Source organism: Esox lucius, chromosome 2 (genome assembly GCF_011004845.1).
Source record: "Esox lucius isolate fEsoLuc1 chromosome 2, fEsoLuc1.pri, whole genome shotgun sequence".
Lineage (NCBI taxonomy): Eukaryota > Metazoa > Chordata > Actinopteri > Esociformes > Esocidae > Esox > Esox lucius.
In genome coordinates this window covers 18,950,523-18,965,498 of record NC_047570.1, presented here as the reverse complement: position 1 = coordinate 18,965,498, position 14,976 = coordinate 18,950,523, and the positions used below count along the sequence as shown (strand labels likewise).

The window sequence follows — 14,976 nt, the reverse complement described above, 5'->3', positions numbered from 1 at the left end:
AATTAACTCCTCCCTCAGCCACCTTTCCCTCTCTTTCTTCCCATCCCCCATTCTCTTGCTTCTCTCTCCCTGATTCCCTCCCACGTGGTGGTGGTCTGTTGATCTCTCTTCCTCTCTCTGTCTGTCTCTGTGAGTGTATGAGGTGTGACAGTGGAGCTGTATTAAGTGCCACTGTGCTCAGCCAGCTGAGTGCTCTGGTATTGATTGTCCTGGTCTTCCAGGGGAGAGTAATGGTTCTCTGAGGTGAGTGGGGGGAAGGATTAGGCCACTAATTGCTGTTGTGCAGACAAGATATGCTTCCTTCTCTCTCACCCCATACACACTGCCCCATTAACTCGCTCTCTAGCAACCGAACCTTGTGACGTCTACACCCACCATTTCCCTTCAAAGCGTTTCATTAAGTCGTTTTTGAAAATTAATTACATCTCTAAACAATATTTGCCTCATCAGTAATTTATTAGATATTTAAACAGTTCTTTTTAGTTGCTTCATATACACTACCACATCTTACTTTGTGTTTTAGGGGGAAGGTCTCTAAAACAACAGTTTAGGAGTTTTAGGTTAGGTTGTCTCGTGTAGGGGTTATGGTGAGGGGTTGGGGGTTGTCTCGTGTAGGGGTTATGGTGAGGAATTGGGGGTTGTCTCATGTAGGGGTTATGGTGAGGAGTTGGGGGTTGTTTGGTGTAGGGGTTATGGTGAGGGGTAGGGGGTTTTCTGGTGTAGGGGTTATGGTGAGGGTTTGGCAAGTTGTCTGGTGTAGGGGTTATGGTGAGGGGTAGGGGGTTGTCTGGTGTAGGGGTTATGGTGAGGAGTTGGGGATAGGGGTTATATATATCTCATTACTATCAACAGCATGTATCTATCTATCTGTACCTGTTTGTTTACAGTGCCTTCGAAAAATGATTTGTCCCTTCCTGATTTCCTCTTTTATTGCATATTTGTCTCTATGAATGATTTCAGATCTTCATACAAATGTATTTAAGACAAAGAGATCCCAAGTAAACACAAAATCCAAAAAAGTTTTTATTTAAGGAAAGTAGTTATACAACACCAACTGGCTCTGTGTGAAAAACATATTACCCCATAGTTACTCAATCAACCCATTAACCAAATTCAATTGATCATTGGATTCAGTTGAAGCAGACACACTGGATTGATTATTGCCAGCCCTGTTCAATCTAAACATGACTTATATAGAACCTCACCATGAATGTGAAGTAGGCTACAAGTCTGGACTAGCAGCCCACCATGCCGTGAGCAGAAAACAATCGGAAGAAATGACATTTCCAACTCATTCATTCCTTAGTACTGGAGGCTTGTCTCATCGAAGCAGGGTGAACTATTGTAATACACACATGGACACGTATGACAGCATTCCAAGATGGATTGGAGCTGTTCTGAAGGCAAATAGAGGTCCTACTCCTTATTAAGTCCTTGAAATTAGTATATGTTTAGGTGTTTCCGTTATTTTGTCCACTCCATGTATATCTACATACAGTGGGAAGAACAAGGATTTGATACACTGCCGATTTTGCAGGTTTTCCTACTTACAAAGCATGTAAAAGTCTGTCATTTTTATCATAGGTACTCTTCAACTGTGAGTGACGGAATCTAAAACAAAATCCAAAAAATCACATTGTATGATTTTTAAATAATTAATTTGCATTTTATTGCATGACATACGTATTTGATCACCTACCAACCAGTAAGAATTCTGGCTCTCACAGACCTGTTCGTTTTTCTTTAAGAAGCCCTCTTGTCCTCCACACATTACCTGTATTAACTGCATCTGTTTGAACTCGTTACCTGTATAAAAGACACCTGTCCACACACTCAATCAAACAGACTCCAACCTCTCCACAATGGCCAAGACCATTGAGCTGTGTCAGGACATCAGGGATATAATTGTAGACCTGCACAAGGCTGGGATGGGCTACAGGACAATAGGCAAGCTGCTTGGTGAGAAGGCAACAACTCTTGGCGCAATCATTAGAAAATGGAAGAATTTCAAGATGACGGTCAATCTCCCCCGGTCAGGGCTCCATGCAAGATCTCACCTCGTGGGGCATCAATGATCATTAGGAAGGTGAGAGATCAGCCCAGAACTACACGGCCGGACCTGGTCAATGACCTGAAGAGAGCTGGGACCACAGTCTCAAAGAAAACCATTAGTAACACACAACGCCGTCATGGATTAAAATCCTGCAGCGCACACTAGGTCCCCCTGCTCAAGCCAGCGCATGTCTAGGCCCGTCTGAGGTTTGCCAATGACCATCTGGATGATCCAGAGGAAGAATGGGAGAAGGGCATGTGGTCTGATGAGACAAAAATAGAGCTTTTTGGTCTAAACTCCACTTGCCGTGTTTGGAGGAAGGAGAAGGATGAGTACAACCCCAAGAACAACATCCCAACCGTGAAACATGGAGGTGGAAACATCATTCTTTGGGGATGCTTTTCTGCAAAGGGGACAGGACGACTGCACCGTATTGAGGGGAGGATGGATGGGGCCATGTATCGTGAGATCTTGGCCAACAACCTCCTTCCCTCAGTAAGAGCATTGAAGATGGGTCGTGGCTGGGTCTTCCAGCATGACAATGACCCAAAACACACAGCCAGGGCAACTAAGGAGTGGCTCCGTAAGAAGCATCTCAAGGTCCTGGAGTGGCCTAGCCAGTCTCCAGACCTGAACCCAATAGAAAATCTTTGGAGGGAGTGGAAAGTCTGTGTTGCCCAGCGACAGCCCTGAAACCTGAAGGATCTGGAGAAGGTCTGTATGGAGGAGTGGGCCAAAATCCCTGCTGCAGTGTGTGCAAACCTGGTCAAGAACTACAGGAAACGTATGATCTCTGTAATTGCAAACAAAGGTTTCTGTACCAAATATGAAGTTCTGATTTTCTGATGTATCAAATTCTTATGTCATGCAATAAAATGCTAATTAACTACTTAAAATACAATGTGATTTTCTGGATTTTTGTTTTAGATTCCGTCACTCACAGTTGAAGTGTACCGATGATAGAAATTACAGACTTCAACATTCTTTGTAAGTGGGAAAACCTGCAAAATCGGCAGTGTATCAAATACTTGTTCTCCCCACTGTATGTATTTCTATCATGTATATCCATCTATCCATCTATAACGTATATTTCTATAAAATATATTTCTTTATCATCTATCATTATAGATACTGCATGTGTATTTATATATAATTTCTATCTATCTAGTGTATATCTATAGCTACATCTCTATTCCTCTCCTATCTCTGTGTCCATCTCTTTGTGTTGCTGAAGTGGTAAGAGCTGAAGTGTTCCCCACAGAGAGGGCTATGACCCAGTTTGACTGTATTGAGCAGATGATTCAGTCAAGCTGTGAGGAGGAGAAGGAGCAAGGATGAGGAGGAGAGATCGAGCACTCAGGTTACCCGATAGAGATGGAGAAGGAAAACAAGAAGAGCGAGGGGATGTATGTGATGAAATGAGACTGAGGAGTGAGAGCCATGTGACCAGACCGTGACCCCACCCCACAGGGTTTCCCCCCGAAGGGGCTACCAGTGTGCGTGCATGTCGTGTGTGTGTCAGTGCCGTGTGACTCTCACGGGGCTGCTCATCCTGATCACTGTCACTATGTAATGGCCGCCTCAGGCTATCCATCTGAGCCTGTGTTTAAGCTAGGCTAGGATACACTGACGCAGAACTGGATGTCAGGGACTTTCTGCTACTCTGTGCTAGGGGTACGCAAACACAGGCACTAGACCACAGATGATGTCAGCATCTCATGCTATTCTATCTATACTGGCGGTGTTTTTACCTCGCAGTTCACCGCGTTATTTTCGAGCTACTAAGAGCTAGTGTGTGGTTAAGGTCTGTCTAGGTACATGTGCAGCGGTAATATTCCTGTATTAATGCTGTTTCCTGTCTTGTCTCTGTACAGCTGGTTCGTCCATCAGTAGTGAGTCATCCCCAGTTTCCTCTCCAGCCACCAATCACAGTTCTCCAGTGAGCACCCCCAAGAGAGGTCCTCTGGGCCCTGGGCCTGTGCTGGTGCCACCTGGAGGCCACAGTGTGCCAAGCACCCCGCCTGTCGTCACCATCGCCCCCACTAAGACTAGCAACGGCCTCTGGAGGAGTGAGGCACGCCAGGTGAGACTGGACACACGCAGACAGTGAGACAAACCCCCTCGGTGACATTGTTCTTTTCACATGGTGTCACCTGTTGACTTATGTGGTTCAACCTCTCAATACCTCCCTCCATCTTGATCCAGTCAGACAATGTTTCAGGGTTGTTGTTTTTTTCTTGGAGAGGGATGTACCCACACAGACACAAACTTACAGAGGCATACACGGAGAGACACTCACAGATATACACACAGGCTCTGGATGGGATTAGCAGATTTTCTGGCTTCCTAGTAACTCGCTGAATGGCAGAATGTATGTGATATATGTCCTACATGTGACAGCGCTGGAGGCTCTACGAAGGCCTCTCTCCCCCTCCCTCCCGTCACTTCCCCGACCCCTCTCTCCCCCTCCCCCTTGGTGTGTTAAACAATGCCAGCTGCCACCAGAACACTGAGGTGATAGCCTTAACGGCAGCAAGCATCTGGGCCCCCTGGAGCCCCCCCGCAGTCCCAGTCAGTTCCAGATCTGTCATCAACTCTAGTACTTTATAACCCGTAACCCCAGTCCCCTGCTCAACTCTAGTACTTTATAACCCATAACCCCAGTCCCCTGCTCAACTCTAGTACTTTATAACCCATAACCCCAGTCCCCTGCTCAACTCTAGTACTTTATAACCCATAACCCCAGTCCCCTGCTCAACTCTAGTACTTTATAACCCATAACCCCAGTCCCCTGCTCAACTCTAGTACTTTATAACCCATAACCCCAGTCCCCTGCTCAACTCTAGTACTTTATAACCCATAACCCCAGTCCCCTGCTCAACTCTAGTACTTTATAACCCATAACCCCAGTCCCCTGCTCAACTCTAGTACTTTATAACCCATAACCCCAGTCCCCTGCTCAACTCTAGTACTTTATAACCCATAACCCCAGTCCCCTTCTCAACTCTAGTACTTTATAACCCATAACCCCAGTCCCCTGCTCAACTCTAGTACTTTATAACCCATAACCCCAGTCCCCTGCTCAACTCTAGTACTTTACAACCCGTAACCCCAGTCCTCTTCCTTCTCTATAAAACCCAACCCTGTGTGTGTGTGTGTGTGTGTGTTTTTGGGTGCGTGCCTTGCTGCTAGCTTTGATAAGGAGTGGATTATGGATTATGGCCTTCCTCTAAGCCCTCTTATCACAGCTCTAAGGCTAATGGTGGAGGGCAGAGCAGTGGCACAACACTCCTCAACAGTCCACACCACTCCTCAACACTCCTCAACACTCCTCAACAGTCCACACCACTCCTCAACACTCCTTAATAGTCCTCAACACTCCTCAACACTCCTCAACACTCCTCAACACTGCTCAACAGTCCACACCACTCCTCAACAGTCCACAACACTCCTCAACACTCCTCAACACTCCTCAACAGTCCACACCACTCCTCAACAGTCCACACCACTCCTCAACACTCCTCAACAGTCCACATCACAACACTCTATAACACACCATAACGCTCCACAGCATCCACAACACTCCACACCTTGCAACCCTCCTTAACACTTTTCAACGCTCCTCAACATTCCACAAAGCTTCTCAACACTCCACCACATCCCAGGAGACGGTGAAAAGGAGAGAGGACAGGGAGTGCAGTGGGATGGGGTTCAGAGAGGGCCTATTGTCCCCCTGCCACTGTGCCCTGAAACATTTCCCTCCGTCGCCCCCACCCCTCTTCACCTCCTGCCCAGCGCATTAGCACTGACCTGGAAAGGGGTCAAGGGTCAGCCAGCACCCCTATCGGTGGGATGGGAGGGGGCGCTGAAGCCATCCTGTCCAAGCCCTGTCACCACACTGGCTGACAGGAGAGTGAAGGGGGGGCTTACAGGAACACTTCTACGTAGAGAAACAGCTTATTGGACAGTGCAGAGGACACACAAACGGACCCACAGACAGTAACAGACACACAGACAGACACAGACATACAAACTGACACACCGGCATACACCCAGACATTACCTCCTTCACAGAATCACACTCTTCCTGTTTAACTTGGGGGTGAAGTGGCTCCATTTAGCTCTTGAGATTCACTCTGTTCCGGTGTGTGTGTGTGTGTGTGTTTGTGCGCGTGTTCGCGTATGCACAGGGTCATGCTGGAACAGAGAAGGTCGTGTTGGGGGGTTTCTGGCGCCTTCGACAGCTCGAGGCCACCCAGCTGAAGGGGGCTCAGGGTCGGCTTGCTGAGGGGAGGTGAAGCGGGGCGGGGCTAGTGTCAGAGCTGCTCCCTGTTTACTCTGTGCCGCTCCAGCGAGCACATCCAACCCTCCCGTCACACAGACCAGCGCCACAATGGGCAGGGTCAAGCACACACACGCACACACACACACACGCACACACACACACACAAATGTACACACACATTCTCTCTCGCTCTCCAAAAACAACCCTCAGTATTGCAAACAAAGGCTCTCTGTTTTTATCCCTAATCACCAGCGATGGAGGTGGGGTGGGGGCTGGGTGGGGGCTGGGTGGGGGCTGGGTGGGGGCTGGGTGGGGGCCGACATTTGAGTAAGATTTCAACCTCCCTAACACCCCTACCTCTGCCCCTGACCTCCCCACACTCACCCTCTGCCCCTGACCTCCCCACACTCACCCTCTGCCCCTGACCTCCCCACACTCACCCTCTGCCCCTGACCTCCCCACACTCGCCCTCTGCCCCTGACCTCCCCACACTCGCCCTCTGCCCCTGACCTCCCCACACTCACCCTCTGCCCCTGACCTCCCCACACTCGCCCTCTGCCCCTGACCTCCCCACACTCGCCCTCTGCCCCTGACCTCCCCACACTCGCCCTCTTCCCCTGACCTCCCCACACTCGCCCTCTGCCCCTGACCTCCCCACACTCGCCCTCTGCCCCTGACCTCCCCACACTCACCCTCTGCCCCTGACCTCCCCACACTCGCCCTCTGCCCCTGACCTCCCCACACTCACCCTCTGCCCCTGACCTCCCCACACTCGCCCTCTGCCCCTGACCTCCCCACACTCGCCCTCTCCCCCTGACCTCCCCACACTCGCCCTCTTCCCCTGACCTCCCCACACTCGCCCTCTGCCCCTGACCTCCCCACACTCGCCCTCTGCCCCTGACCTCCCCACACTCACCCTCTGCCCCTGACCTCCCCACACTCGCCCTCTGCCCCTGACCTCCCCACACTCACCCTCTGCCCCTGACCTCCCCACACTCGCCCTCTGCCCCTGACCTCCCCACACTCGCCCTCTTCCCTGTCATCCCTTATGCCTCCTCACTGCTGTCAGTTTGATTGGTTCCCTGGCTGTCCTGGGCTGTGTTGGGCCGGGCTGTGCTGAGCTGTGTTTGGCTGGGCTGTCCTGGGCTGTGTTGGGCCGGGCTGTGCTGAGCTGTGTTTGGCTGGGCTGTCCTGGGCTGTGTTGGGCCGGGCTGTGCTGAGCTGTGTTTGGCTGGGCTGTGCTGGGTTGTGTTGGGCAGGGCTGTGCTGAGCTGTGTTTGGCTGGGCTGTGTTGGGCAGGGCTGTGCTGAACTGTACTGGGCTATGTTGACTTGGCTTGGCCAGGATGGGTTGTGTAACTTGTGTTGGGCCAGGCTGTGCTGGACTGGGTTGGGCCAGGCTGTGCTGGACTGGGTTGGGCCAGGCTGTGCTGGACTGGGTTGGGCCTGCCACTGTGCACTGACCTCAGGCCCCAGCTGGAAAAAGCCTGTGGAGAAGAGGGATGGGCTGAGAAACAAGGATAAACAGCGAGACATGGTAATGGGAAGGGGAAGCTGGAGGGACAAGGTTATAACTAAACAGTGATTTTGACCTCTAAGATAGACACTCTATAAGAGGGTTAGGGTAAGGGTTAGGGTTAGGGTTAAGGTTAGGGTTAGGGAAGGGAGGAAGCTCTGCATTGACATTTTGCTTATGTGACTCCCGGAGTCTCTTTCTGCTGCTGCTCGTAATTGCATTTGAATTAGCATCTTGGATTCATGTCTTGGTGCGTGAGGTGCAAACCTCCACCCCTCATCAGGCGTGCCAAGAACCAGGCTTACAAAGTGGTCGTCCCCAGCTCAGAATGTCTGGTCCTTAGAGAACAAGGGCGCACATATTATGGTTGAGCCCTCCAAACGGGGTCAAAGAAATGTGTGCGTATGTGTGTGTACACGCATGCATGTGGTGGGGGCAGGGGGCCCTTTTCTGACCCCTCTTCTCTCCTGTATAGAGTCATCCTGTCAGCACAGCACACAGTCAACAAGAGCAGAGTGATCATTGAGGCCCCTTGGCGACACACAGACCTGGCTGGAATCAGCGTAGTCAGTCTGAATACACTGTCCTCATCCTGATTTCTACTGCAGTGCAGCACTCATATACCTTCTGAAGAGTTTTGTTCAGTAAACTTCATACAGTGTACCACCACGCTTCAGGGGTTAGACAGGAGTTCGACTTCATTTCTAACCCCTAACCTAATCCAACCCGAATCATAATTTATGACCAAAACGTAAACCTTAAACTGCAAATAAACCTTTTCCTTAGGCAGATTGCTAAAACGGTTTCGCTGGGGGTTTTTGGTCCTCACAAGTGTAGTAAAGTAAGTACACAAAGACACGTACACCTAGTAGCAGCAGGAAGTATTCAGTGTGTCTTGTGCCTCAGATAGCTTGTCTTTGTCAGGCAGTATTCTCTCTTCATCTCTGCACTGCCTCCAGCTGCCAGGAAAGCCACTGGAGCAGCTCATCAAAAGTCTGTGTGTTGTTCTGGTTCCTTGTTTCTCTTCTACTGAAGGATGGTCTTGCAGCTCACATAACTGTTGCTCTCTTCTCAGCGTAGGCTAGAGGGAGAGGGAGCGGTGGAGAGGGAATGAGAGACTGTCACTCCTGCTCCTGTTTTGGATGACTGTGCAGCCTGGTGGGGGGGGTTTCTTGTAGACTGGCCCACAAAGTCTCACAAAAAAGACTCAAAGATGACAGTGCAGACGGCCGTCCTCACGACACACAGACAGACACACACACACAGATTCTGTAGGAGCCCCTTTCATTTTTTATTTGCTCTGCCCAAGTGGCACCTGTCTGAGACCCAGGCGTGAGCCTGCCGATGAGAGATGTCCAGAGTCAGTGGCAAGGCACCTTTCTTTCTCCAGTATGAGCCATTGTATGAGGCTTTGTTTGAATTTGTCATCAGTCACAGAAGGTTTGGTTTTTGGAACGGAGATACTGTATGGAACTGTGTATCAAAGACACTGCCTGTCATCACCACTATCCATCCGTGCGTACAAAATATTAAAAAGGATGTGAAGATGTTGCATCCTTCCCAACATTGTGGTGTGATGATTAAAGGAAGACCAGAGGGAGAGAAAAGACAAAATCCTCACGAGCAGATGTTGTTTAAAAATAGACGCTTCCATTTCACGACTGGTAAAGAGGTGTACAGATAGACAGCGAGGCTGTTAGAAGCTGTTTCCAGGCGGGCGCTGCCAGACCAGTGTAGCGTAGCCTCTCTTCTTGATTTACAGGTATATTAGGAGCTAGGCGCGGCTGGCTCCGCTCACCCTGCGCTAATACATCTTTATGGTGCTCAATGGGAGAGGGAGAGAGATGGGCTCTGTTTGATGTGTGTGGGTAGTGTGTGTGTGTGTGTGTGTGTGCGTGCGCACGAGAGCGAGAGTGAGATAGGCTAAATGTCAGCAGCCCTGCCACAAATAATAGTAGAGTGACTGCTAATAGGCAGATCTGTGCTGTCTCCAGACGGCCACCACTCACGGCTCCATGGATGGGGGCAGGGTTGGTTGGTTTCTGGCTGCTTCCTGATTTTGACTTCTTTTGACATGTCTGAACCACTTTTCCGGTTGGCTGCTCATTGAAGAGGGAGAGCCCACCTCTCTGACGCTAACACAGCCATTAGCACTGGTCGGGGGTCGGGGGGGGGTGGGGGCTTAGCGGGAGACCATGGGGCCAGGGAAAGGGAGCCCTTGACATTTTAGGCAGTTTATATTAGATAGTTAGCGTGTCTGTGTCGGTGCAGGTCATTGATTGGGCGAGGGGTTGGTCAGGGAAACGTTTCCTCGGTGACGGCGGACCGGCACACACACTTCAAAATGCATTTTAGTTGGAAGGTCTCTGGAGGCCAGGACACCTGGGGGTATAGAGGAGACCTCCTTCTCCACACGGCCATGCTACCCATAACCACTGATATGTACCTGCTTTGACCTGCTCGTGGAAGCCCTGTGAACGTGGCCCAGTCTCCTGAGTATCAGTGAGGCTACCTGACACTGTTCAGGTGTAATATGAGGGGCTGGTACTAAAGCAGACACATCCAGGATGAGCACCTCCCCTGAGCACCTCCTCTGATCACCTCCGCACAACCTCAGTATTTAGATTCATTCTGTTCATTCTTACCTCTCCTCCTACTAGTTGCTGTTGCAAAGGAGAGGGAACAGCCCCAACCCACCCCCCCATCCCTAGACATCATCTACCACTGTCTTTTTCTCATCCCTAAACATCGTCTATTGCCCTTCCTTCATCCCTAGACATCATCATCCATCATCCTTCTCGCTTTTCCTTCCGCTTTGAACCCTCCACCCACTGCCCCCCCCCCCAGTCCCTGGACTGAATGCTGTAAGTGGATATGTAGGCTGGGACCAAACCAAAGCTATGCAGCGTTCTCCCAACCCCCTCCTCTCTTTATTTCTCTGCAGGTTGCCTTTGTCGGGCTGAAACAGTGTGTTTATTTGTTATGAGATGGGGAAAGTGAGTCCAGGCCTGATGCCAGGGAGACAGGAGAGAGAGAGGGGAGAGGGAGAGACAGAATAGAGGGAGGGAAAGAGGAGAGAGAGAGAGAGAGAGATGGAGGGGGAAGGAGAGAGCAGATGCTGCTGTAGGCTTTGTTTTCACCGCCAGTTGATGTTCCAGCGTGGCTCATATCCAGGCACACACACACACACACACACACACCACTGTTCTGTTGTCAGGATCAAAGTCAGCGCTGGGTAGAGAAGACCCAGACTAGTGATTCACTATCTACCACACCCACACACTAATATGTCCTGTTTCCTTCTGTCAAATATGACAACAGTAGTAAAAAAAAAAAATGTTGATGCAGTGGAAATGAGCCAGTGTCTTTGGTGGCAAGGGATGACTGAGACCGTGGATTTTCTGCCATTTTGTGGCGTCCTCAACAGAATGCAGATGACTTGCCTTGCATAGTGTGACAAGAGAGCTCTCCGTTGAGTGTGTGGGGGGGGGGGGCAGAAAACAGGGCCTGGGGGATGGAGGGAGGATTGGTGGGGGTGTTGCCAGTCAGAACGAGGGAGTAAAGGAAGAAGGGAGGGAGGTGCAGCCGGAGATCTAGGGAGGTCCCCCCCCCCATCCCATGAAGGATGTACTCCGTGTGTGGACAACCGTGTCGGTCACATGACTAACACTATGCCTCTCTCTTCCTCGCTCCCTCCGTCTCTCCCCGTCTCCTGCCTTTCTCTCATTTCTTTCTCTCTCCCTCCCTCCTCTCTCTTTCTACGTCTCCCTCCTTTTTCCCTCCCCCCCATCCCCCTCTGTCTCCGCTCTCCGTGTCTCAGGCTGACTCTGGCCCTCGCGTGGCCAGTCGGGAGCGTGTGGGGGCGGAGGTGCCCCACCAGCAGGAGAAAGGCGGCCCGTCTGTCCCTCACCTCATGGGAAACCCTTATGCCTTTGGCCTGAGCCCCGGAGCTGTAATGCAGGACGCACGTTTCCAGCCCCTCAAGTGAGCACCACCATCCTGTCCTGTGGAGTGGTTTCTAATGATCAAACACTGTAACCTGAAATATGTAAATCCTTCCTGTTCTTTCTCTCCCCTCCCTCCCTCTCAACGCTCTAGTATACCCAGACAGATGCCCCATGGAGTGCCCCCTGGCGGAGTACCAGAGGAGTACCTACGGGGGTTCCGCCCATATGCCACAGCTGAGGACCTCCGCATGCCCTCTGGACTGCCCCTAGGCCTGGACCCTGCCACCGCCGCCGCGGCTGCCGCCTACTACCACCCGTCCTATCTGCCACATCCCTCCTTCGCCCCCTACAGGTGAGTCAGGGCAACAGTGGTGACTTAAGGTCGCCCCCATGTGGAAGATAGGCGAATGACAAGGACAGGATGTCCTGTCCACCAGTTTTAAAGGGCTGTAAAAACGATATTGTTTTGTTATTGAAAATATATTTCACTGTTATTTATATGGTAAAATTATTCACTTAACTAGTTAATGTTTTATCACTTAATAACAAATGGAGTGATTTCTGTAGGATTATATACTAAAAACTGGGAGTCAAATTCCATATTGAAAACAATGTGGTTAGAAACAGATGAATATCACAGCCAGTTATACTGCATGTCATGCTGTAAAACACTACCGTTCCACCATTATACTCTTCTGGCACATATCCAGTCCCGTCCATAGGTATTTGGACAGTGACACAAGTTTTGTTGTTTCCCTGTACTACAGCACATTGGATTTGAAAAGAAACAATGACTAGTGACAAGATTCCGCACACACAGATTAAGCCTAGTCCTGATCTAAGATTAATCTGTGTCTGAGAAACCAGCCCTAAAGTGCAGACTTCAGCTTTAATTTGAGGGTATTTACATCTATAAACCGTGTTCTGTGTAGGAATTCCATTTTATACATAACCCTTCCACTGGTGAAGATTTTTATTGTCGTGTTATTTAAAGTTCATTTTAACAGGGGGTCATGCTGAGACCAAATGCCTCTTTTAAAGATGAACCTTGCATGCTCTGTTTCAATTGTATGTGAAGACGTGAGTGAGTGAAAGAGTGTATGCGTGTGTGTGTGTGTGTGTGTGTGTTTGATGGGGGTGTGAGAGACCCAGCTGGATGAGAGTGGAGGGAAGTGCCATTACACAGCCCAGTAATGGAGTTAATGAGGAGAGGAACCATGGAAAGGCAGACACACTCATCTCTAACTCGCTGTCTTATCTTTTCCATAAAACATGCACACACTTATTCTTTTTCTCACTGTGTGTTTCCCTCAAACACACAATCTGACAGAAAGGGGGAGTGACAACAGAGAGTACAGCGACGTGCTGGGTTGATAGAGGTTATCTGACAGAGGTTGGCTGACTAATGCCCCCCCCCCCCCCCCCCCCCATGGAGACATAGCTCAGGTTAATGATGTGAACACTGCCCTCACATCACCGGCTCTGGGGACGCTCACTCTCCTCTTCTCTTCTCTCAGGATGGATGATCCTTTCTGTCTATCAGCTCTGAGGTCACCGTTCTACCAACTCCAAGGAGGTGGGGGCTTGCCTCCCCTGCACCCCTCTGCTGTCCACATGCATCTACAAGGAGTTCGTTACCCCGGAGACCTTACACACCCCTCGCTGTCTGCCCTGCAGTCTGAGAGACTGTCTGAAAGGTACTGTCGTCACGTGTGCATACAAACACACACACACGTAGACAGTGCCAAGCAAAAGTATTCAAGACCATGACCAATTTACTCAAATACTTGTGAGTTACAAATGGCACATTGACCTTCTGTTTGATCTTTTTTCAATTGACACTCAATATCCATGAATGTATGGTTGAAGTTGGTTTTATTTGGGGAAATATTTGTAAGAAAAAAAAAGAGATATGTTGCTAGCATAACTGTTCAGTCCCTGTTAAGTGTTCAAGCCCAGTTTACACAGATGAAAGAATTTGCCCTAAAGAAGACAGCTACCTTACCAATGGCCTCTACCTGTGAACCATTACAAATGCTGTCACATTTTTGGGGAAAAGACATGTTGAAGGGTTATTGTTCGGGCTTGGATTCTGAAGTAAAATAAAGACCAAATATGATTCTACAAAAGTTACAGATAAAGTAATAAAAATACTTAGATTAGGAAAAGGCTGTGAAAAAGTGTTTGGGTATGCCAGTGAGTGCAGTTGGATCAATAATCAGGAAGTGGAAGTAAAACCTCTCAAGCACTGCCAGGAAAAGGCTATCTCTCAAAACTCAGTGCTCAATCAAGGAGAGAGAAGCCACAGAGAGGCCAACAATCACTTTAAAGGAGCTACAGAGTTCTGTGTCTGGGCAGTGGAGTGTTGACACACCAGTAAACCATAACAAGAGCTCTGAATAAAACTAGCCTGTATTGGAGAGTGGCAAGAAAGAAGCCATTACTCAAAAAGTTACTTCAAATCTGTTCTAATGAATATTGGCCAAATTCCACCCGGCAAGCATTTTTGGGGGCTTTTCCTGTATTCTGTTAATGGTTTTCTGATTTTTTGTTTCATTCTTTTCAAGTGTTGATTGGTTAAAGGACCTCAAACATACTCTCTGCTGGGGTTGCAAATAACGTTTTAAGTCCACATATCTCCATTTTGGATTGTCAGTTCTTCTGGATTTAGTTTGTGATGTGAGTTCCATTGATTCCAGAAATGTTTAGAATTCCTTGATTTGCCAAAGTGGTTTTGTGTATGCTCATTCTTTTTTTGATTTTGATAGTATTGTTTAGTGTCTTTCTTTGATTTCTTTGATTTTAGTTTTCCTTTCCTTGATAACCAGTAATCCCTTTCCCTTGTTTGTTTTTTGGTGATTTCAATCAAAATGTTATATCCGGTTCTATGAAATATGAAATTAATTGGTTTGTAATGCAATATTTTGTCCTTTAATGCTGTTATGGTATGAGTGTTCCAAAGCTGTGTCCAATAGTAATTTAGTTCCTTGAGTTTAGATTGGGTTTTAGAATTTGTCTGTGCGGTTTTGTGCCCATCTGTAAGATTCAGGGATATTATACAGTTTGGGTTTTGTATGTGTTTCAATTTTAGTATGTTGTCTTTTGAGGAACATTGCAATTTGGCTGTGATAGGACAGATGTGTCAGTGGTTTGACTTTAAATGCATTAAGAGAAAA

General features: G+C 48.9%; 1 protein-coding gene across 5 annotated transcripts in view; it reads left to right on the top strand.

Moving 5' to 3' along the window:
- gse1 (Gse1 coiled-coil protein) overlaps positions 1-14,976 on the top strand; it is a 280,494-nt gene that overhangs the window by 246,360 nt on the left and 19,158 nt on the right. For all 5 annotated transcript variants that reach the window (XM_034295844.1, XM_029123909.2, XM_029123911.2 and 2 more), the window contains 4 exons: positions 3,928-4,136; positions 11,674-11,837; positions 11,952-12,152; positions 13,318-13,497. In XM_034295844.1, the coding sequence (XP_034151735.1) occupies positions 3,928-4,136; positions 11,674-11,837; positions 11,952-12,152; positions 13,318-13,497 (754 nt within the window). The remainder of the gene's footprint in view (positions 1-3,927; positions 4,137-11,673; positions 11,838-11,951; positions 12,153-13,317; positions 13,498-14,976) is intronic.